Consider the following 25,685-nt stretch of genomic DNA (forward strand, 5'->3'; position numbering starts at 1 on the left):
ACATGCAGCACATCCATAAATAAGCTCAACTAAATTGAATGCTCAGGGTCTCAGTCATGAAGATGCGCTCCGCATGCTGAGGTTTGTGTCCTTGGAGGTCAACCTAAGTGACATTGGGCCGTGTGAGATGGTGTTTGCCATTGTGGGGCTGGGCAGAGGCCATTGACGAGCTGTAGACCATCTGAGAGCGGCTGTGATTTAATTATTTGAGTGATGTGAGTGTGTTGTTGGGGGGTTTCATATCCACTGATTTGTCGTTTCACTGATTTGATTTTGTGCTTCACCTCTTGACACTCCTAGCGACTCATCGTGGTGTGAATTAAGTCGGGGTGGGTTGCAGCAACGAGGCTCTGCCCTTCATAGAGGGCATGAAAAAAGGCCATGTCGGCTTTGTGGGTAAAAAGGGAGATTAGCATGGGATTAGGTTCCAGGGAGCGAAGTGATCTTTGGTAACTGGAGTGTTTTGCGTGTAAAAATAGCAAATTTAGCCTGTGGGGAGCACTTGTGGCAGAAGGAATACCAGGGTGGCCAAAGACATAAACAAAAATGGCACCTTTATTAACACGAGACAAAAACGTAATGTCAAATAAACTAAAGCAAAATGACCTCTCTGAGCCAATGGCTGTGTGGGAACATCGTGGTCTTGCCAGCCTTTTATGATACGCTAATGTGGCTGTCCGTTTGTCTGTAAATCACCTGTAGCTGGCAAACTGTTTGACCGATTGATCTACTGTCCGCTTTCAGGGTGATGATTGACATCCAAGTTCAAAGGTCAACGTCAAAAATCAAATAACCTGTTGCGTGAAATTTGGTACACATGCACTACGCTGCAACTCTGCACTACAGCTTTATATTAAAAGCGAAGAGTTCAAGGGTCAACAGTTATGGTCAAGTCAAGTGTATTCGTGCAGTGCGCCGTTACTGGTCTTTAATATTTTTGGTGTTTATTAAATAGTCAGTCAGTCATCCAGCCCACTATATCCTAACACGGGGGGTCTGCTGGAGCCAATCCCAGCCAACACAGGGCACAAGACAGGAAACAAACCCCGGATAGGGCACCAGCAGGGCACACACACCCACACGGGACAATTTAGGATCGCCAATGCACCTAACCGCCATGTCTTTGGACTGTGGGAGGAAACCCACGCAGACACGGGGAGAACATGCAAACTCCACGCAGGGAGGACCCGGGAAATGAACCCTTAAGGGTCTCCTAACTGCGAGGCAGCAGCGCTACCACTGTGCTGCCCGGTTTATTAAATATATTTTTAATAATTTGTTTCTCCGCTTAGTGTGTTATGTTTTGAATATTGCTTCATTTATTACTTCTGTTTATTTCCATGTTATTGTACTCATGTTCAATTATGTGTCCTGTCTCCTTAAGACGGACCTTCAGGGGCAGGCCCACCATGATGACCAGCTGCCTGTTTATTCGTGGCAGACAGTCAGCTCTTCCAGAACAGCATTGAGTATCGTTGGTTTTTCTGGTGTTTTTGCTTGTTTTTTGGATGATGGACTGGATTTTTTTTTTTTATTTCAGTTTACATTTGTAGGCAAAACCTTTTTGATTGTTTTTTTTTGCTTGTATTTCCCTGTTTTTCTCCCATTTTAAGTACATTTTTTGAAATACAAAGACCTGAGGTTTATGGTTATCCTCTCCTCATTTTTGAGGGTGCTTTAAGGATTCTACACTTTGAAAGCTGTAGCCCCATTTTCGGGCCTTTGCAGGCCAAAGCCTGCCTTTTGAGTATGGGACTAGACTGCCAGAGGTCTTGTTTTAAATGTTTTGAGGGTCCGCACCCTTTTCACTGTTTCTCAAACAGGGTCCTCCATTACAACTGACTACATAAGATTGTAATTACTTTATTCATCTCTTCCTGGAATCCCATTACTAACTAAAGTGGTCTCGACTTGCGGCAATCTTTTGGATACAAACTGAAACATAAAGCTCCCATATTCTTCTTATCAACTAAATTTCATTCTAACAACTTCCATTTTTTTGCTTACAAACAACTAGTTTTAAATACTAAGCAGTGAGTAAAGTGCTATACGTATATGAATGTAAAGAATTATTGTTACTGTACAGCACAGTGTAGGCTTGATCACTATTTTCAATCAGTTTGCGAAGTAACGTGCCCCTGTCGTCCAAACTAACCTGCCACGCACACAGCCACACCATGAGCTCAGTAACAAGTAAGCAGTGCACTTTGCAGAAAGCGCTGCTTGACATTCCCAGGGTCTTAAGGACACGTCCCAGCTGCTGGGAGGGGGATGTGACACTCTGAGTGATCCCTCAGCCGGAATTCCTAGTTATCATATCACGTGTGTCAACATCGGCAAATATCTGGCAGTTGTATTAGGCACCTGCCTTTTTGGTGTGACCCTCGTAAATAAAAGAGAAATGGGAGAAAGAAAAAAGTGGCGACCAAATGGACTGTGGCTGGTTTTACATTTTATAAAATGTTAACAGTTTAAGTGCCGTGCATTAGGTTCACGAAAGTAGGCCAAATGGAGAGGAAAAGAAACCAGCAAAGCATTGGCTTGGGGCGCAGTGACAAATGGTCTTGAATTACACGGCATATGCAACTTGCTCCCATCATTCACTCCATTATGTAACCCTCTGTGGGAGAGCAGGATGTCAAGTCGTCACATGAAGCTGATTGACGTTATGTAACAGTGCTACTGATACAGGCCGTCTAATCTCAGTTACTGTTTTGCATTGCCTACATTGAAATGAACAATGATGCTTTGTGCTTGGACCCGTACACATAACGGTCACGTTCAGATTTATTTCTTTTTTTCTTTGGCATACGTGCCAGTGCTTTTGACAAGAAGATTTAAAAGTAAATAGTTGGAATGAATAGAAATGACTTTTAAAATTTCCATTGGCATAAGACTTATTTGTGTTCTGAAAGGCTGAACATGTTTATCCATCCATCCATCCATCGGTTTTTTGAACTTTGTGGTATGTGTGTGCAGGTATTAATCACTCATCCACTCCTTGTGGAACCCACCTTAAAGGGGAGCTGCAGGAACCGAACCTGCAAAGAGCTGCTGTCAAACCAGCACATAAGGCCAAAGTAGAGCCAGCCATCAGTCACTTAGCAAGTGTAGGGAGAGACAGAGAGAGAGCAGACTCCACGGTTAGAAGTGACAAGGCCGGATTTGAACCCGGGAAATTTGAGGAAGCAGAGCTACTGTATACACGGTGTCACCAGGTGTTAGAAAGGTCCCCTTCCTATTGAGTACCATCATAAAGCAATGAATGTTACATCTTTTATATAGTGCCTTTCCTTTCTTTCTATCTATCCATCTATCTCTCTATCCTGTCTATCCATAACAAATCTACTCAGTAATCATGGCGACGTGTTGCATGTTGATTAGTACGTGCCAATTTGAATTTCACTTGAAATATTATCATTTATTATCTAGTGCCTCTATCTGTGTGTTTCTATCGCTGTAAACAGCTGGCAGGTACGGTAAAGCAGGTTTGCTTTCCCTCCCCAGTTTATTGAAGTGAGTCTATTTCAAGTTCATCTTTCAATCAGGAGATGATGTTTGAGAAGCACTTTGCCGTCCCTCGCTAAACGATCCGCCGTGTTATCTCGTCTAACCTTGTCCACCTGTAAGCTCGCCACACACTGTAAAGCTTCGCAAATTTAGCAGCACAGACCCGAATCGCTAATTGGTCGGCGCCTTACACAGAGTGTACTTACATATACAGTATAATGCAAATGATGCTACTTAGTATGCATTATTCATTCCCCACATGCTGCTCTGGACGTCTTTGCCTTTATTACTATGTGGAGGTAATACACGCAGTTTAAAGAGACCATATGCACCCTCTGCAGGAATTCATATTTTCTAAAAGTGTCTCTGACAGATACGCGCATCCATGAGTGATGTTAGGCAAATGAAGCCCATACGATTGCAAGAGGTTTAGAGCAACCTGATGGCCTCTGATCAGATAACCTGCCGGCAGGCCAACTGGGTCTCGTGTCACTGGTGAGAATAAGTAGACTGTTTATCGGCTTGATTTACAGAAGCAAGGCAGGGGGCCAAAATTTAAAAAAAAATAATAAATAAATTATTGTAACATTCTCAGCGTTTCTGACCGGGAGCCTGGTAATTGGCATTAATAGCCATAGGGAAGTGCCAGCCAATATTCTCAGTCCACTTGGCGTGAGATTTACACGATTACCCTCTCTGTGTGGGTTTTCACTCTACACATGACTTTTCCCCCTGAGTGCCATTGTATGCCGTGAGTCACATCAGCCAATCTTTTCCATGATATGTAATAATATGTTTTATATAGTGCCTTTCCCATGCTCAAAGTGCTTCACTGACTTCCCAAAAGAACCAGCAGGGTATATCAAACATTGGATACAAATAACATGAGCACAGGACACTAAGAAGAGATACAGGATTTACAAAGCATACCCTCACCTATGGTCATGAGCTATGGGTAGTGACTGAAAGAACGAGATTGCGAATACAAGCGGCTGAAATGAGTTTCCTCCGCAGGGTGTCTGGGCTTTCCCTTAAAGACGGGGTGAGAAGCTCAGTCATCCGAGAGGGGCTCAGAGTAGAGCATCGAGAGGAGTCAGATGAGGTGGCTCGGGCATCTGATCAGGATGCCTCCTGGACGCCTCCCTGGTGAGGTGTTCCGGGCACGTCCAACCGGGAGGAGACCCTGGGGAAGACCCAGGACACACTGGAGGGACTATGTCTGCCGGCTGGCCTGGGAATGCCTTGGGATTCTCTTGGAAGAGCTGGAAGAAGTGGCCGGGGAGAGGGAAGTCTGGGCTTCTCTACTTAAGCTGCTGCCCCCGCGACCCGACCTTGGATAAGCAGAAGAAGATGGATGGATAGATAAAATAAAAGACAATATACTGGAGTAAAAAACTAAATACAGAACTAGAGGAAAACCCTGGACAAATAACACAATTTGTGATGTGACGCATATTGTCCTAAAACGGCTTTATCCACTAGCCTAGCTCACTAGAGTAGCAGGGAGGCATCATTGCAGGTTTAGTAACATCAGACAGACTACTGTATCTGTCTGTCTGTCTAGCATATAGTGCCTTTCACATGTATCTACCTATCTATCTATTTTATAAAGTGTGCTTCACATCTGTCTGTTATAGAGAACCTTTCATATCTATATACTGTATATCTATTTATTTTATATAGTGCCCTTACGTCTATAACATGAAGTCTTTCATATCTATCATATAGCACTCTTCAAATCTATTTATGTATTTTATATAGTGCCATTTATATCTGTTGTGGTCTATGGCTGGCTTGTCATCCCGGCCAATACCCCCAGGCCGCCAGATGGAGCCCTCCCTGCAGCATGGAGGTGCCCCGAAGACCAGCAGGGAATCCTGGACAATGGAGTTTTCATCCACAACCCTGCTGGATACCACAGGGGCCGCTAGCTGGAGCCGCAGGGAGGAGCAAAGATTATTATTTGCCCTACGCCCCGGAAGTATGTCCAAGTCATACGGATAAGGGGAATGACGTGCTTCTGGGGTGAAGAAAAAGAAGCGTCTTCATCTGACCCGGTTCAGGAGCACTTCCGGGTCACGGACTATAAAAGGACTGTGGCAGCTCCCAGACGGCGAGCTGAGCTGGGTGGAAGGGTGGCAACGCGTCTGGGAGTGTGGAGGATTATTGTAGAGTATTGTGATTTAATGAGTATAGTGGAGAGGAGGGTGCTTGGTGCACAGTTGTTAATTAATAAAGTCAATATTTGGACTTTTACTTGGTGTCTGACGTTTGATCGGAGGGTTCAAGGGAACAATAGTGCCTCCTATCTGTCACACTGTCTATCAATTGACTAATCATATGGCACTTTTTATAGCTGTCCATCTTATGTAGTATGTTTCACATCTATCTAGTTATATAGAAGCCTTCAAATATAGTTTCATGTCCATCTATTATATAGCACCTTTGATATCTGTCTGTCTGTTATATTGTGCCCTTCACTTCATTTCTCTGTATCTCTATTATTCTCTTTGTTTCTCTCTTTCTTTCTCTTTTTTTATCCTTCTGCTGCTTTCCTTCTCGTCTTTCTTTCTTACTCTCTGTGATCCCTTTTGACTACCATCATTTTAATTCAAATCCATTTCTCTTTTAAACTTTCCAGCCCGGACATGTGAAGCTGACAAAGCCTGTTGCTCTGTGGACCCAGCAGGATGTCTGCAAATGGCTGAAGAAGCACTGTCCAAACCAGTATCAAGTCTATAGTGAGGCCTTCAAGCAACACGACATCACAGGTACAAATACAAACAAAAAGGTACAAATGAAACACTTGAAAATGTTTTTTTTTTTTTACCTAAATAAACAACTCTGGTTACACACAAACCTAACAAACAAAATTAACTTGAACACAAAGCACATCAAAGGCTATAGCCTGGTGTTTCAGTAAATTACATTGAAGAGTCCACAGAAACTGGAGAGTCTGTCTGTCATCTAATCCTGCCAACTACTCTATCTATCTATCTATCTATCTATCTATCTATCTATCTATCTATCTATCTATGATATAGTGCCTTTCATCCATCTATCTATCTATCTATCTATCATATAGCACCTTTCATCTATCTATCTATCTATCTATCTATCTATCTATGATATCTATCTATCTATCTATCTATCTATCTATCTATCTATCTATCTATCTATCTATCTATCTATCTATCTATGATATAGTGCCTTTCACATCTGTCTGTCTTCCTCCAGGCATTTCTTGAGTGACGTTCTCCATCAGTTATTTCCAGGCCCTGAGGTAGTCACCCACAGTGCTAACAGAAGTTCAAACAGCGGACTCCGGACGATCTTTTTCAATTCCTTTGAACTTTCAGCAGCCTGTCGCTGAGAGGGTTAAGCCTGCCCGGTACAGTGACGTCATTCCCCGTTCCAAACCACTTGCACTAATTTCATGAAGAATCCTTTTCTAATTTTTACAATTTCCCTTTGAAGCGCATTTGCAATCAACAATGAGAGGACTCAGAGTAGAGGCCATTAGGACAGGGTGGTGACAGCTTTCAGCACATGAAAAGATTTTATCTCGCTCCTTCTCCACAAGATACGGCAGTTGTAAATATTTGAATTTTCTGCAAACGTCTGTTGCACGTCTTTGCCTGACCTCCGTTTGTTCTTTCAGCACATATTTATTCACTTTAAAAGATTTCTTTGGGTCAGCCAGTTTTTCATTTTCACTTGGCTCATAAGAAATTCCATTTTTTATTATTTTTTTTTTTTTGCCTTGGATCTGCTCAGTTTCAGACCCGCGTTGTTTGTTTCCCTTTCTTTCATGTTTTGCTTTTTTTCTTAATGTCAGTATTTTCATCAGGCCGGTGCTTACAGCTCTAGGCCCGGATTCAAATCCTGGCTTAGCTGCTGTCCTTGTGGAGTTCCCATGTTCTCTTTGTATCTCTTCCTCAGCGTGCCTGGATGACACTGATTGGCCACTGTGTAACCTTGCACAGATCTGGCATCCCACCCAGGACTGGTTGCTTCTTTGTGCCCAGTGCTGTCTGAATAGATTTTTGCTCCCCATGACTCCAGAATTACATGAAGTGGATTCACTCAATAACAGTTTAGTGCCATCTCCATCACTGTCTACTATGGCAATCTGTCAGCCAAGGACAGGACGCAAGTGGAGAGGGAGCTGTGACGTGCTCCTAAAATCAAGTCTGTCACCTGCTCTCTGTCGATTCACTCACTTTTGGAGAGTGTCTTTTCATAGCGTTATCTTACCACAGGAGTTTCATGCACAATCGCCCTTTTCATAAATTTACTGCAGATCAAGAAGACAAATCCATAACCACAATGCTCATCATGAGATGGAGTCTTCCACAAAGGCAAAATACTACCTGCTGGCTTCAGCCAGAGTGGGCACCAAAAAGGGGAGGTTGACAGAACATCTCAGAATGTTCAAAACTATAACAAAGGCTCCAAATGAGGAGGGATGACCATAAACCCTTGGCTTGTAATTAAAAGGGCAAACAAGGAATCTTTATAAATGGAAGATTTAGAAGAACACAGAAAAATATTCTGATAAGTAAAGAGAGACAAAAGGATTTGCCTAAAGAGAGCAATCCGTAGCACATAAGTCCAATAACACACTCTAGAATTCCAAATCCTTAAATTTGAGCAAGAAAGTAAGAAAAGCGAGTAACTCCAGCAAAATCAATGATTCTCACAGACCTCATTTTTAAACAAATGAACTCCAACTCCTGAGCTTTCTCAGCAGATTTATGTAGCCAATTGACAATCCAGGGTAGCAGTCTGGTGTGGACATCACAAGCGGTTGTTCAAAGAATTCAACAACAGGAGTAGAAGGTGGGTATCAATAAAAAATCGATATTCAGAGTATGTTGCAAGTGCTGACAAAAGTCGACATAAAGGGTGAAGGCGTGCAGACGTTGATATCAAGGGTTGAGGGTGTATGTTTACAAAAGACAAGATCAAGGGTAGGAGGCAGGAGTCGACAACACTGGATGACCAGGGTAATACTGTAAAACCAACATTTTACTGATTTACTGTCTTTCCTATGCTCAAAGCTCATGAAGTTGAAGGCGGGTGTTGAGAAAAGCTGACTGAGAGGGTATTAGGTGGGTTTTGACATCCAAGGTACAAGGCAGCAGATGACAAACATTGATATCAAGGGTAGATGGTGGGTTTCGACAAAGGTCGTCATAAAAGATAAAAAGTGAATGTCAACAAAATTCAACATCAAGGGTGAAAGGTGGGTGTCAAAAAAAAAGTTAACATGATACATAAAACCCTAATGTGGACAAATTTTGACATCCGGGGAAGAAGGTGGGTGTTGACAAAAGTCAACATAAAGGGTAAAAGGAGGAAATCCAGGGCTAGAAGGCTAAACATCGAAGGAAGTCCCCTAGAGTTCATCATGTACCTTTTATACAGCAGATGGCAGCAAAGACTGAGAGCTGAGCTGATTCATGCAAACGTTGGTCGTTGGTTTTCCTTTCAGAGCACAGCATCAAATTCCGGTAGTTGGTTTGATTAAGAAAAAAAGAAAAACTTCTGCTGAGGACGTTTTGTAAATCATTGAGGACTCCCGTTTTGCGTGCCAATGAGAGTGTTGCTGAGAAACGGCATCAGTGACGAAACACGTGCTGCAAGCAGCGTCACTTAGCAGTACATGCAGTTGGATGCGTTCATATGCATATCACCCACTTCAGAACCATCGTGTATACCGAGTCTATAGCGTATTCACACATTCTCAGCCATTTGTTAGCTGTATGTTTTGAACAATTTCAATAATGAAAAGAGAATTTTCAGAAACGTTGAGCTTTTTTGGAAAAAAAAAAAACCAATCTGCCTCCAAAGAGTTAATTCAAACTTGTAGGAACCGACTAAGTAGAAAAGAAAGGAGTGTACATTTAAATGAAGAATGTTAAGCAGGCAGATTCAGGGAGACAGTGTGAAGACCACCCAGATGGTGACTGGACTAGGATTTAAACCCCTAAGTCCCCCACTAAGGGCTGTGAGGAACAAATTACTGAGTGAATAAAAGGTCACCTAAAGTAAAAGAAATTGTGGAATCCAATCAAACAGGATTTATTATGGCTATAATTTATTTTTTAAAATTGGCTGCTAAATGTATGCTTATTGGCAGCCCACAAAAATCTGTAACAAAGTTTATTTTAGATTTCACAAGTAACACTTCCTAATTAAATTATTACTGCAAATGCCAAAGCAGAGCAGGGGAGCAGCAGCTAATTTGCACCAATTAATTAGTTTATTTATTATATGCCATTTTTAGATTTTAATGCTTCTGCTGTTTAATTATCAGTCAAATGTTGAGATAGAAATTCATCAAAAACGCCTCATTTTTTTATATACATATTTTGTATGAAAAGCCTGGAGTTGGACAATTCGAAAGTCTTCTCCCGGAATGTCGTTTTCTACTTTTGATAAAAATCGATAAAACTCTCAATTCGAAAAAAAAAATGTTTGTATTTTCTATTCATTTGCTGTGAATATTCTTTTAAGGTTCATCCTCAAGGAGAAGGACCACATATGTGTTTTGGATTAATTCTTCAGTACGACGATGATATTAATATTTTTGTTATTCCATTTCAAATGCGTGACACCGCCATTTGAGAATCTGAGTATTTTGTGGATGAGTTGCTAGGGCCCGCTGCGCTTTTGCTAAGGAATTTCTCCCAAGAGGCGCCAGACACCACATAGTGTAATCTCCACTATATAACTCCGCTCGACACTTCAGCTGACTGCCCGAGATTACGGATTTCAACTTTGAACTGCATTAGTCTTGAGCACACAGTGTTGGGTAGCCCAGGTTGACACCTCTGAGCTTCTCGCTGCTCAAGTCGGTTAACAGCCTTAAAGTTTTGATTCTGGTGATATTTGCTGTGATGTCTGTGCAGGGACGTCATGAGAATTTTAAATAGCGACCTGCAGAGGGGACTGGGCGGGCGGTCTCATGGCCTGGAGTCCCTGCAGATTTTATTTTTTTTCTCCGGCCGTCTGGAGTTTTTTTTTGTTTTTTCTGTCCCCCCTGGCCATTGGACCACCTTACTCTTATTCTATGTTAATTAATGTTGACTTATTTTATTTTCTTACTTGTCTCTTATTTTTCTATTCTTCATTATGTAAAGCACTTTGAGCTACATTTTTTTGCATGAAAATGTGCTATATGAATAAATGTTGTTGTTGTTGTTGCAGATAAAAGTCAAATACTGAGCCTAATTTAAAACTGGGAGTCTGTCTGTTATGAACAGGTTTGTTATTCATTTACGTATGCTTTTTTCGGCATCAATTTTTTGAGGGCTCAGCACTTGTTTTGGGCGTTTCTTCAGCCCTACATTCTGAATATTCCATCCATGCAGTTCAGAACAGGACACCCACCTGAAGCTAAACCTGTTCAGGCCCGGCCTGTACTTGGATGGGAGACCAACCAGAAAAAGCTTGGGTTGTTGCTGGAAGAGATGTTGGTGAGGCCAGCATTGTACGCTTACCCTGTGGTCCGAATGTGGATCCCACTGCTCCAGTGCAGTGATGAGGACCCTGTGTTGTACAATTTGTCATCTTTGGCTGAGGCTCAAAATCGAGGTCCTGACTCTCTGTGGTCATTACAAGGATCCCTAGGCATCCTTCATAAAGACTAGGGTGTAGTCCTGATGTCCAGGCTAAATTGCCCGCCATGGGCTGGTCATTCTGGACCCCCTAATCATCCCCTGTCTATAAATGGCCATCTTTCTTACCACTTCAGTACATGAGCACACAAAATCCATCACATCATCCAGGTGGACGATGCACATTAGTGGTGCTTGACGTGGCTCTGCACTCACTATGTAAAGCACTTTGAGTTGTGAGAAAATCGCTATACAAATGTAAAGAATTATTATTTAAGATGCACTTCTGTTATTACTAATTTAGTACTGTTTCCACCACCATCTTGGTTATTTGCGATTGCTGCTATTTCGTCTACCAGTTGTTAGGGCTGCTCCCATGCTGCTGGTGGTATGTGCCCTCAGAGACCCCTGATATTTCATTTAATTAACATCAGAAAAGCTTTAAAAGAGAACAGGCCATTCAGCCCAACAAAACTAACCAGTCCTCTCCACCTCATTCCTCCAAAATAACATCAAGTTGAGTTTTGAAGGCCCCTAGAGTCCCACAGAAAAACTTACCCGATGTTCGAGATTCACCCTTAACAAGTTTCCAACTGCGCCCCCGTGCTCTTAATGAAGTCACCGTCTCGATCCACTGGACGATACAATACAATGCAATTTATTTTTGTACAGCCCAAATCACACAAGAAGTGCCGCAGTGGGCTTTAACAAGCCCTGCCTCTTGACAGCCCACCAGCCTCGACTCTCTAAGACAAGACTAATTCCCTTCATAATTTAAAATTTTTCCGTCATTTCTTCTCTTAATTTTCTTGTGCTTAAACTGAAAAGGCTCAGCTTCTTCAGTCTTTCCTCATAACTCATCCCCTAATTTCTGGTGTTGTGTTCATTGTCTGTTGTTTGTATTTTACCACCGTCCCGTCCAGTGACTGCTCAAAAATTGTGAATTTGCCCAATAAAATAGCCCGATGCCCAATGTAGACAAAATGACAAACTGGAAAGCAGGGGGCAGGGTCAGAGCGAGGGGGTTAGGTACATACCAAAGCCTGAGTTTGGGGGTTCTCCATTGAGATATTTTAGAGTGATAGAATGGGTATATACTATCACCTCTGGGGGTTAGAAAGGTGAAGAATGTAATACAGTGAAAAAAATGGTAAAAAATGAGTTGTTGAAAAAATACTGCATTGTTTTTTTAAAAAGTAGCCCAAAAAACGCATCCCACAAAAGCCATTTTTTTTCCTGTGGATGACAATTGAACCGTTGCGTGAGAAAACCGCACACCTGGCAACACTGGTGCAGATGTGCAGTTGAGGGTTACATTGCATTCTGGGCACCCAACACTTGACTTTGAATGGTGGGTCGATGGCCGCTCCGCTGAAGGACACAATCACTCCTAATTCAGGAGTCCACAGTTAACTGGACCTCCATCTGTAGGGAGAATTACAGAATAAGGAGGCCAGGCTGAAACCATGCGGACAGTGGGCAAGGCAGAGCATTTTCTGAATCTAATTGAGTCCATCATTAAGGATTTCAGTGTTGTGCAGCACCAGAAAGGACGAAATAATGGAGAAGGTCTTTGGAAAACAGAGGAGTGAAGATAAATAGGAAGGAGGCCAAATAACTGAGGCTTAATGATGATGAGGATTGAAAAGGGTGGAGAAGTTTAATCATCTGGGATCAGTGGTAGCCCAAGATGGAGAATTAGATGCAGAGATAACCCACAGTGTGCTGGGTGGACAGAACAATTGGAAGAAGGTATCAGGAGTGTTGTGTGATCAAAGAATTATGGCAAAGGTTAAAGGTTTTGAAGACCATTGTAAGCCCACCAATGATGTGCGGAGCTGTGAAATTGGCATTAAGGAGAGCCCAGGAGCAGAAGTTAGATGGGGCAAGAAATTAGAAACGTGGAGATGGATGTGTGCAGTTACAAAAGAGGACCAAAATACAAATGAGATAATAAGAGGTACAACAAAAGTGGAAGAGATATCTGAGGAAGTGTCAGAAAGTTGGCAGAAGTGGTGAGGAGAGATGAGGGATAAGTGGGCAAAAGAGTGATGGGAATGAAGGCACAGGGCAAGGGAAACTGAGGGATGGATCAAGGGAAAGAAGATCTGAACGAAAATGGCAGGAGGTGCAACATCCAAGCTGTATGGAGGAGGCTGAGCAAACACATGGACCCCTCAAAGAAGTGGGAGAAGATAACTAGGAAGAAGCAGCTTATCTTTAGCATGCATTACAGGAATAGAAGTCAGTGATGAAAACCCATGCAGGTAGTGAGCAGAGCAGGGCCTACAAGACAGCAGTGCCAACTATTGTACCAGCCTCTGCAAGCAACGATGGAGAATTGAAATCACAAATATTATAAAACATAGAAATAAAATGTCCAGGATCACTTTAACCAGAAGACATGTTGAAAGTGCCTCACCCCGCAGTCCCGCTAACTCCTGCTGCTAGCATGGCTCTCTGATTTTCCTGCAGGCTGTCTGTGGGATTCTCTCCTTGTGGTGCCATCTTCTTGCCAGATACCCCCACACAAGAAATTATTATTATGCTAATTCATGCATCCTTATAGTTTCCACCTCAGCATAGAAGCGGAATTTAATGTACCATTTGTCTTACATCCTTGAGGGGAGCGCTTGCCGCCTGCTTGTCAAGCGTGCCAGTTTAACATAAACACATAAATATGGCTGTGATTCAGCCTTCTTGGTTCAAACAAACGCCCACCCTGCTTATAAAGATGTGCTCGGCCTCATCTGATATCTGCAACTCCAGCTGCTCACTCAAGCCCAGTTAGGTTGCAGTCTTCCCAGAGTTTGGAGGAAATCAATAGAGCACCCATCAGCGAAGAGCATCGCCTCCAAAATGCCTTCAAGTAACTTATTAACTTTTTCCGTGCGACTTAATTAAAACGAATCGATGGTGCTTTGGAAGACGGTGAGACTTGAAGTTGCTCATGAAGCGCAGCTTATCTTTGATCTGTCAGACGTTTACTGCCGTGTTTCTTGGCTTGTTAAAAATGCCAGGCAGCGGCGCCCGGGTGTTCGCCATCAGCATGGATATCAGAGGTGGCGGCTGAATTCCTCGGCTCTTTGATTTAATGTCAGAGGTGCAGCCTTGGAGGGGCAAATGGCAACGTAGGGGAGGGACATTCGCCGCCTTCTGAACGTCATTCATTTATTTTCTTTAAAACTGGAAGGTGCTCATTTATTATTTTAAACCCTAAAGAGGGAGAAGACAAACACGGTGTCACCTGAGGAAAACAGAAAGTGGACTGAGAAGACCCCTTCATCTCTGCATACTGTATTGTATTGTAGACTTAAGCTGAAAAGGATAAACTTGCAATTTCTAGATCTGTCTAATCCTGTCAGCTACGCTGTCTGTCTGTCTGTCCGCCATATAGTGCCTTTCACATCTATCTATTACATACAGTAGTGACTTTCATGTCTATCTACAGTAGCTATCATGCTTAATGGTGCTGATGTATACTCAATAGCAAGTGGATGTCATTACTGTTAACAAAATGGCTGTGGTCACAGAAACAAGAACAAAGTGGTGACAATCATGAGTTTTCAAACAACAAAATGGTGCCACAAACATAATGATAAAACATAAATAAGTATAAGAGCCAATGCTAAGAACAGTCTGCTTGATCCTAATCAGTCGGGCCTGAAGAGGGTCTGTTCCACCACAACGACTCTCCCCACTGTTACTGACAAGTTACGTCCAGCTAGAAATACCAACATGACATCTTTCGTCATCGTGCGTGATCTCTTCTCCATCTTTTGACACATTGAACCTGCAGATCTTCCTTGTCACCCTCTCTGACTCTAGCATCACTAGGACTCCCTTCAGGTGGTTTGAATCCTACCTCTTGGGTAGATCCTACTCTGAGTCCTGGCGTGGAAAGATATCAATGGTACACCAGGTAAGCACACAGGGTGCCCCAAGGACCGATGTTCTCTGTACACCTACTCACTAGGTCCTTCATCCTGTCCCACGGTTGCTGTGCTGTGCCAATGACACACAACTGTACCTATCATTCCCTGCTGAGGACCATGCGGTATCAGCTAGAATCTCTGCATGTCTCATTGATATTGCAAGCTGGATGAAGGAACCAGGGATCTCCAGCTCAACCTGGCAAAGAAAGACCTCCTGGTTATCCCAGCTCATCCATCTATTCAACACCCCATCTCAGTCAGCTCCACTCATTATTAATACACATTATTGAGGTCGTAACTGATGACCAGTGGCCTTTCACCGACCATCTTGCAACAGTCTCTGAATCTGTACATTCACTCTGTTTAAGATCAGGCTGTATGTGACTGAGCATGTAACACACCTCCTGGTTCAGCTGTTGATGTTGCCATGTCTGGACTGTGTCTTCAATCGTGTAGATGATTCAAAACGATGTGACACATCTGGTGTTCAAGCAGCCGAGGTGGGTACATGTCACTCTTCTTTTCAGGTGACTTCATTGGCACACATTAAGTTCAAATCCTGGATGCTGGCCTACAGAGTAGTCAGTAGTGTAATATACAGTATGGAGACACTTGTGAGGGCCTATCCATCTTCTTGACCAATTGGGTCTGCTGATGAGTGGCGTTTGATGATGCCACCTCTGCATGGCATTGAATCTCAAATCAAACTCTTCCTTTCTGCCAGATCAAACTTGTTATCCTCTACACCCTTTTTATCACCTCCAAGCATCATTGCTGGTCTTACTGTGGTCTTCAAAACTAGCAGGTGGAATGAGCTGCCCACCTCAATCCAAATTGCTGACTCTCTCGATGTGTTTAAGAAGCGTTTGAAGACCCTCTTGTTTAGTGAATTTCTATCTTACCTGACATGTTCTGAATTCTTGTAATTGTCACCAGCTCGTGTTTTGTTCTGAGCTCTTCACTTGTGATGATCAGTTGCCACCTTGTCCTGTCACACTTGTTTCCCCCAGACTGATGTAATCTAGATTATTTTGACCTCCTTTGTAAGTACCTGTGCCATGGGAATCCAAACTCCAAGAATTTACAGCAAGAAGCACGATGAGTCAATTCAGCTGACAGACTTCTGCTTTGGCTGAACCGCCTAAGCTGGGCCACACCAGGTGGGTGGGGTTCAGACCCGAGCTCAGTAGCCCAGTGGAGATCCCTCTGAGGGTAGTGCCACCCAAGTGCAGGGATTTGGTCACAGCAAGGGAGATTAAAGTGACAAATTTTTACTATCTTTACTTTGGAAAGAGCATTCAAGGAGAAAGATGTGTAATTCATGTAAATATTAATAATAATAATAATACAACGGAGAAAATCTGGCCTATGAAATGGTGGGCTAGTAGGGGTAATTAAAGTACTGCATACCGTAGGTGGGCACTTGAAATGATGGCCTGCTTCACCAGGTGATATAATGGAGAAATCAATAAATGTGACTGCAGCTTTCAAAGGAGCATGCAGGTTCTTGTATTTCATGGAAAACGACTGAATCACACATTGAAATGCAAGCTGAGGTGCTGGCGGGAAAAGGAATGAAGTGAGAAACACTCAGCAAGGGAAGTGATAGATGGCCTCGTTCTTTAGAATGCAAAAACAGAAGAAAAAAAAAAAAAAGAAAAATCACAAACTGCTTCCAAATATGAAAGATTTCTTATTTGTGACGCCAGAACAACAGATTGTGCCAAGCAAGGCTTGTTCACCATTCTACAGTTAAACATACTGAACAGTGCCGAAAAGAGCAGGACAGGAGCGCAGCACTTGATTTAGGAACAAAATGGCCTCAGAATAGACTGTTGGGTTCTAGCGTCTACCTGGGTGGTAATAAAGTTCACCTTGACCCTAACTTTCACTTAGTGTGGCATTTGCTTATGGGAGAGAAGAGCTGATTTAAAAGGGCAATGAAAGTTAGTGACTGCAGCCCATCAGGGGGCCATAATAAGAGACTGGGGGTCTAATCTAGCTATCTAAGTATCTGTCTGTCTTTGTCATATTGCATTTCACATCCATTTATGTAGTATATAAAGTATATCTTATTGTGCCTTTCACATCTATCTGTCTATATGTTATGTTGCCTTTCATTTCTAGTTCTTTATATGTTATATATATCTAATATTGATTTGTGAGTCCATTTATATGTCTTTTTGTGTCTTTTCTTTCTATTTATCTACTGTAAATGAACACAAAGAATTAAAAAATGTGGACTGGGGTCCCGCAGGATGGCCCATTTAAGTATAATGTCCACGGGACAAAACACAAGCACAATCATGCTAAGAAAAAAAATATTTTTTGTCAAAGAAAGAAAAAAGAAATGTTCACAGGCTCACATTCATTATGTGAAGAAATAAGACCACCGAGAAACAGATTAAGGGTTGGGGCTCCGTCCCCGTATACTGTTGATGGATCGGGCAGTCAATTAGCACCGATACCTTGGTCAAAATGTATAACACGGAACAGTTGACATCAAAGCAAGGATAGTCAGAGCATTTATGTAGTCATGGCCGGAAGTATCGCAGAGGAGGAAATGGGGATCACGTGGATAGACCGTGACAGAGGTGAGGACATCGGAGAGGGACCGGAAATGAAGTCATCACGGGAGGACGGATGAACCAGAGACAGATGGGATGCGGAAGTGAACTTGTCAACGGGCACGGGGGATGGTGTTTCCAACCATAGAATTCAAGTCGTTGCAGACTTTGGATCTTCAGGTTTTCTGGTGAGGAAGACAGAAAGGCATTAAACTGCTGCCCCATACCCCTATCTCACGTCCTTTGGTGCTCCGTCGGGCCTGTTGGCTGCGTGTGTGACACTGAGAAGAAGGTCCGTGAATGTACACTGATTTTCAGTGGTACTCAGGCACAGGTGAGACCAAAAGAGGCGGGGCATCTACCAGGTAGAAAGTGACCTCAGCAACCTTCAAGTCTTTTCTCCTTCTTCACACTAATGAGACAAACAGAACAGGAGTTAGCAGTGTCACACTGGATTCCTTCTCTGTATTTGTTCAGTGGAGACGCAAAAAACGCTCCCTATATCCACGTGTCTGATGCTATTGGTGTATCTTATATAGTGCCTTTTAGATCAGTCTATCTTTTTATCTGTTATATAGTACCTTTCATATCTAGCTGTCTAACTATCTTTATATAGTGCCTTTCAGATCTATCAATCTATACATTGTTTAGTGCCTTTCAGATGTATCTGTCTTATATAAGGCCTTTCAACTTTATCTATTTATTATGTTCAGCCTTTTTGATCTGTCTCTGTATTATATGGTGCCTTTCAGATTGCTTTATATATTGTATACATTTTATATTTATTGTGTCTGACATCTGGGGCTGTGTGGCACCCCGTTGTGATTACACTATACAGTATCTATTTATTATACTGTTCTTTTCATGACTGATATCAGCATATGATAGTGCCTTTTCTATCTATTTGTCTATCTAAATTATGTAGCACCTTTCATGTCTATTTTTAACACTCTATCTCTGTGTTCCTTCTTCTGTTTAATTTCATTTCGCTTATTAATTCTGCAGTCACAACTTCCTTCTTTCCTTCTGCCACAGATGTCATTTGTAAAGAAGCGGTTGAGTATCGTGGTATCAGTATCCTGGCAGCACAGGGCAGCTCCGACCTCTTTAGGATGTAAGCGAGTAGACAGAAGGCTGCAGCGAGAGCTCCTTTCATATTTCTAAGCCCCTGGTGAAGTTTTGGATTTATTGCCTGCTGACCTTCTCCTTGTGATATTGCAAGCTGTAGAATCCAAGGATGAAAGGATTTAATCTTCTTATCGGACTGCCCAGCGCATGTTTATAGCTCTGTAGAATGCCCACAGAGGGGTGGGCTGCTAGCTGGTAGAGGGTATCAGGCCTGTGACTTTTTGTGGTCTGTTTTGACTGCTTGTGGAGCCCAGAGGTTTATTTTCCTGGCTGGAGTTTTTGTTTTCTTCTCGCCTACTGTCAGCTGGCCAGGTCTCAGTTATGCTATTGGACATTTATTGTTTAGACTGGCGGCCTCGGTTTCCTAATTTTTGCATTCACTCATGTCACAGATGTACGGACATTTAACTGATTCTGCTATTGCTTTTTAACTTCGAGGTGTGGAAGTGCTCGGGGCCTGGACTCACTGAAGAGCGCTATACAGAATTAATGGAGTTGAGATGAATTGTGACCCCATTGCATTCTGTTCCTCCTTTTTGTGTGGATGCCTTAATTTATTAAGATTTCTCTTTCTCCCAAGTAGCTTAATCTTGAGTTTTGTGCTGCCACATGTGTTTTAGAAGGCAGTAGTCCAACAGTTCTGCTTTTTCTGCAGCTGACGTGGTACCAAGGGGCCGTGCTGCACAAGCTTCCACCTGTGAGCCATCGTACTGACGTGAACATGTGGTTAATGTATGCAAGCAAAACAACAGAGTAACACAAAGTGGCACTGGCACCATCCTGTTGCCCACAGACTCCACCTTACTGGAACCCAGTATGAGCCTTTTGAGTTTTCTCACCTTCGCCCACAGAGATTTAAAAGTGGAAGAAAAAACAAAAACGCCCCAATTAAGTAGCTCTGTTCCAGAGGCAATCAGAGTCTGACTTAATCAAGCCAGAAATATTGCAACTTGGTGGAAAGTGTCACCTTCATCTCCAGTAGTCAAAGGGCTGTTCCTCCTCACGGTAGTTTCACTCAATCCAAATATGTGCCAATTGTTAATAAGAAGGACCTGCTCAGGACAAATGGACAATGCTAATTAGCACATGCAACTGAGAATTTGACTGTACTCTGTACACATAACAATACCACCTGCACCATCAATATTACTATACTAGTACTGCACATGACAGACTGAGTCTTAAATAGACATCTCAGGTAACTGCAGTTCTAATTATTGTAACACCTAATTAGGAATAATTGTAGTGCCAAGTCTTAAATCGACCTCTCGGGTAACTGCGGTGCTAATATTACAACATCTGAGAGCAGTAATTAGGAACAGTTGTAGTGCTGAGTCTTAAATAGACCCCTCAAGTAACTGCAATTCTAACTATTGTAACACCTAACAGTAATATTTGAAAATAATTCTTGTGCTGAGCTTTAAATAGACCTTTAAGGTAACCGCAGTTCTAACTGTTGCAACACCCGAGTACAGTAATTAATAGTAATTGTAGGGCTGAGTCTTAAATAGACCCCTCCGGTAACTGCACCTCTAATTGTAACACGTTCAGCAGTAATTATCAGACCCACGTAATCCAGTTTGGGTTGCAGGTTGGACTGACATCCATGACATCAATCCTGGCAGCTTTAAGTGCATGACATGGACCAGTCCTAGCCAGAGTGCCCTTCTATGTATCATTCAGAGTCACAACATTTTTTTCAGACTCGCTTGATCCAATTAATGGTTGTGGGAGCAAGACAGACACCCACAGGCCCAATTAAGGTCGTTCTGTCTGCTTTTGTCAAATTCCAGTATGTATATTGCAATTTTGTTGATGCAGCAGCTGGTTTCAGTTCAAATTTTTGTAACTGACGTAACCTTGTCGATTTTTTGATACAACAGCTACTTTAAGTTCATCCATATTTCTCTTTAAAGGTTAGGTGAACCTCATTGATTTTTTAACACTGCAGCTTGTTTAACCTCATTGATTTTTTTTTTTTTTTTGATACAACAGCTGGTTTCATTTCAAATTTTTGATAGTTTCTAACTTAACCTCAACAGTTTTTGATGCAGCAACTGGTTTAAATTCATCAATATTTTAATTTAAAGGCTGGTTTAACCTCATTGATTTTTGATTACTGCAGCTGGTTTAACCTCATAGGTTTTTCAATACAGCTGCTAGTTTACACTCATCAATTTCTTGCAATACAAAAACTGGTTACACTTCATCAATTTCTTGATACAGCAACTACTTTAAATTCATTGATTTTTCAATATAACAGCTGGTTTGCCTTCATTGATTTTTTTTTTTTTCCCAGATACAACAGCTAGTTTAACTTCGATTTTTTCGATACAGCAGCTGGTTTACCCTCATCATTTTTTGCGAAACAAAAGTTGGTTTCATTTTGATTTTTTAATGATTTATTGATTTATTTATTTGATGTAGCAGCTTTAAATTCATTGGTTTATCGTTCTATATTCTCCTCATTTTTACTGTCCATCAATTTTTTTATTTTTTTTTTTTGCAATCAAAAATTGGTTTCATTTGATCGATTTTCTTGATACTTCAACTACTTTAAATTCATTGAATTTTGTTCAATATTACAGCTGAATTTCCTTCATCGATTTTTTTTTTTTCTCCCTTCAAATACCACAGCTAGTTTAACTTTATCGATTTTGCAATACAACAGCTGGTTTGCTCTTATAATTTTTGAAATACAACAGTTGGTTATACTTCAGCTGCTTTAATCTATTTTTCAATGTACCAGCTGGTTTGCCCTCATTTTTTTAAATATGATAACTCATTTAAATCAATTTATTTTTCAACGTAACAGCTATTTTGCCTTCATCGATTTTTTTTTTATTACAAAAATTGGTTTCACTTTATCGATTTTGTTGATACTTCAACTACTTTAAGTTCATTGATTTTTTTCAATATAACAGGTGGTTTGCCTTTATCGATTTTTTTTTTTCTTTTAATATCACAGTTCGTTTAACTTCATCAATTTTTTGATACAGCAGGTGGTTTTCCCTTATCATTGTTTTTGATATAACAGTTTCACTTTTTCAAGTTTTTTTTATACTTCCGCTGCTTTAAATTCATCGATTTTTCATCAATTCATCAATTTTTACCAGCTGATTTGCCCACATCATTTTTTTTGTGATATGAAAGCACATTTGGATTCATTGATTTCTCAATACACCACCTGGTTTGCATTCATTGTTTTTTTTTTATCAGATATCACACCTGATTTAACCTCATCGATTGTTTTGATACAGCAGCTGCTTTAAATTTATCGATTTTTTTCAGTATACCATCTGATTTGCCCTCATCGTTTTTTTTTTGTTATACAAAAGTGATTTTTTTTATTGATTTTTTTGATACGTTAACTGCTTTAAGTTCATTAAGATTTCAGTATACCAGCTTGTTTGTTTTCATCGATTTTCTTGGGATATGACAGCTCATTTAAACTCATCTTTTTTTTTGATACAGCAGCTGGTTTTACCTTGTCAGTTTCCATTGAAAAGGACAAATATTTGAAAATGTTGTTTTAAACCAGAAAAACAAAAGTCACTGAATTCCAGATGTCATGCAGAAAATTGAAGATAAGCTGCTCAAAAATGTATGATGCTTTTCTAGCATAAGAATTGTCTTTAGCAAAGGAAATTAATATTCCTCCTTCCTGCCTCTCCAGTACTGCACACGGACTGAAGTTCTTCCTTCTTCTTCTTCGTCCTTTAGGTCGCGCTTTGATGAGGCTGACAGATAAAAAGCTCGAAAGAATGGGAATCGTTCAAGAAAGCCATAGGCAATACATCCTGCAGCAGGTCCTCCAGCTGAAAGTGCGAGAAGAAGTTCGGAATCTGCAGCTGCTCACACAAGGTGAACCAGGAATCTGTGGGGAACATTTGGTTTTCAAGTTGTTATTCTGTGGTCCAGGTACAAACAAAAAATCTTTAGAAGTAAATGTTTATTGGTGTTAATTGGATTGATTAATAAATAAATGATAAGTCTGTAGAAATGCGGTAATTCATGCACAATGAGTGGCATTGCACATCATTATAGCTACATTCACACTGCAGCCCGACTCCATTGATTCACTGATCTGATATTTTTAAGGAAGTGGGAACAGCAAAACACCACATAGAAGCAGAAACATGAAAAAATAAAATCTGAATTTAGTCAAAAATAAACAAAACCTGATAATTCCTAAAGTGTCCTTAAAGTTTGAAACTTCAGGGGATGGGCAGGTGGAACCAGGAAAACATTTGAAAAAAATAACAAAATGTTGCCAGACCTAACAGAAGATCAGTCAACCTGATTTTAACGTTTGATTTCACATGATTTCATAATGTCTGAAACTATTAAATGAACAATCAAAAATGATATATTTTTTATATGTAACTTACTCTGTGTAACTTGTAGTAGTGGCCAAGTAAAAGTTGTAATCTCAAGTTTTCATGTAGAATGAAGACAACAAGGTTTCCGCTAGAATAGGCGTCTATGGTGACCAACGCTGGACAACAGCAAACAACATCAGAGACGTCTACAAAAAGGTCTTGCATTACTTGTGTCATATAATCCACATGTCAAGTCATCCAGGAATGTGCTCACAACATCCCAAACACACAAACCACTTCCGGAAAATACTCTGGTGAACGAGCGAAAATGGACCCCGCTCAGACGCAAACAAGAATTTGTATTGTAGACCCACCTCTAGTCGTGAACATTTATAAGAATATATCCACAACTGCTGTAGCTTGGGATTATTTACCGTCAAAAGTGTGTGAGTTACCTGACTGTCTGCTCATTAAAGCATCTCGGATGTGCACGGGTACGCCGCAGCTTCTCTTCCTGGCTTTCCCTTAACTTTTTCTCTTTAGTCGTACTCGTCTCTCAGCGCACTTTGCACTATCGATACCACGTGAAGAGCAGTGTTAGCCAATGAATAAACTGCTACTGTGCTGGACTCCTGACCAATGAATGAGACAGGAAGGCGGGTCTTCAGTTCAAATGCTTGGTTGTGTTTCAGTTTGTTCCATTTTAGTTAATGAGCCAGAGGTTTACGGTCTCCTTCTTCTTGGCTGCGGTTGCCAAGCAGTTCCTAGGTCAGGTCAGTTGAAGGTATGTGGCACATGACATTACCAGATCAAATCAGATCAGAACCATGCATTTCCTGATTGTACAAGATTGGTTACAATAGTTTTTGTTTCTCGTAACAACTCTTTGTGAAACTTTCTGGCTCCTCGTTCTCTTGCTCAGTTAACATCAGACTGATTTTGAACACTAGTTTGCTCCTGTCTTTCTCAGTTTTCTGGTTGCAACCATTTTTGTTTTCAAGGCTGTGGTCCTCATATGGCAACCCGGTCGGGAAACCCACTGGGGTGCATGGGAGATGGAGTCAGAAAGTGCTGACCACCCTACTTTTTTATGGCCCAGAAGTGCTTCCCAGAAGACATGGCGTGGCACCAGAAGCATTCCCGGGTCTGGCTTAACAATGGGGAGCAGTGTCGGGAGGCAGCGGGCAACACTTTTAGTGGAGGCAGAGAGGAGGAAGAATTTCTTTGTTTGTTGGTGCCCTCTTGTATTCACACAATCCTTTTTGCTTTCAATTACGACTTGCCTCTTTTGATTTGGCTTTGACTGCATGAAACTCTTCTGGCTTCTGACTCTCTCGCTCTGTTATCTGTACAACGATTTTTCGGCACTAGCTTGTTATTGTACTTGTCAATATTGTACTTCTGTTTTAGGTCTGGCTACATAAAACTGTCTCAATAATGGGTTGTGGTTCCCATTAACAGACACCAGTGGAAAGAAAAGGCTCTGCAGAGCAAAAAGGGAATTAGGAGTTATCTAAATAGGCAATGCAAAGCAAACGTGTCCTGATATGTGATTCAAAAGAATAATCCAAGATCAAGAGAAAGAAAAAAAAAAATCAACAAAGCCACAAAATACTCACTTGACTTCATTATAAACAAATGATTCCCACCTCCTGAGCCTGCTCAGCTTACTTAAAAATCAAGAAATCAAAGACAGCCAAAACAACAAAGCCAAAAAGTAAGGTAAAAATCAAGGTCAGAAAAGAGAAAGTGAAAGCCAGAAACTCAATTCATAAAACAAGAAATGTTCACGGTGGGTTTAGCTCAGTTTTTTCATCCACTTCTCAGATAAAGACACAGTGAAATGGGGGGCTATTTAAGCCCACTGCTACAATTACCAGTGGGTGGCGAACCCTGATTCCACGCTCCCCAACGATGGGAAAGGTTACTCTCACAAATGGAACAACCTGCAGTGCACTCAAAACACGAGGTGGCCACCAGAAGACAAAAATTCATAAATATAACAGACCCCCAGGCTGCTTAGCTCCAAACTTAGAAAGACAGGTTGTCCAGCCTGTTCAGGCTTTAAAAGGAGAGAATATGAAAACTAATGTGAAAAGGAGAGAAACTGTAAAAACCTATCAACATGGGAGGTGGGGGCTTCAGACGCTTTAGCCCCTGATCACTTGTGCTCAGAAATACACAAGAATAATATTGGTAAGCCCCTGATCTTTTTGTCTATCCAATTTGATTCAGTCCCTGGACATTGCACAAAAGTCGAAAGGGGGGACCATGCTCTTCGATTTTATATGTTGGATAGAGAATCGTGAAAAATTTCCTCTGTCAGTTGGTCTTTGATTTTTTTTTTTTATATCCGAGTGATATGAGGAAGACTGCATGCAAAAATCAAAAACGGGGTTAAGACCCTGATTTCTTCAAATCCTTATGACGCCCCTAGTTTTGAATAAAATGCAAGCCAGTACACAAGAACTAAATTAGATTTTACCAAAAATGTAACATCTACACGAACAAATCCAAATAAGTCAGATAAACAGAAACCGTATCTTACAGACAAAGCAAGGAGGCATAACTAGTAAATCTAAAAATGAACAAAACCAC

The 25,685-nt window shown here is 41.4% G+C and overlaps 1 protein-coding gene across 2 annotated transcripts in view; it reads left to right on the forward strand.

Annotated features, from left to right (window-relative positions):
• Positions 1 to 25,685, forward strand: part of samd12 (sterile alpha motif domain containing 12) — a 170,941-nt gene that overhangs the window by 52,313 nt on the left and 92,943 nt on the right. The window contains exons 3-4 of one of the 2 annotated variants that reach the window (XM_039737897.1): positions 6,152 to 6,281; positions 22,489 to 22,686. In XM_039737897.1, the coding sequence (XP_039593831.1) occupies positions 6,152 to 6,281; positions 22,489 to 22,686 (328 nt within the window). The remainder of the gene's footprint in view (positions 1 to 6,151; positions 6,282 to 22,488; positions 22,687 to 25,685) is intronic. The other variant, XM_039737898.1, reaches the window with a different exon arrangement.

The sequence above is a fragment of the Polypterus senegalus genome, chromosome 16 (assembly GCF_016835505.1).
Source record: "Polypterus senegalus isolate Bchr_013 chromosome 16, ASM1683550v1, whole genome shotgun sequence".
NCBI classification, from domain to species: domain Eukaryota; kingdom Metazoa; phylum Chordata; class Cladistia; order Polypteriformes; family Polypteridae; genus Polypterus; species Polypterus senegalus.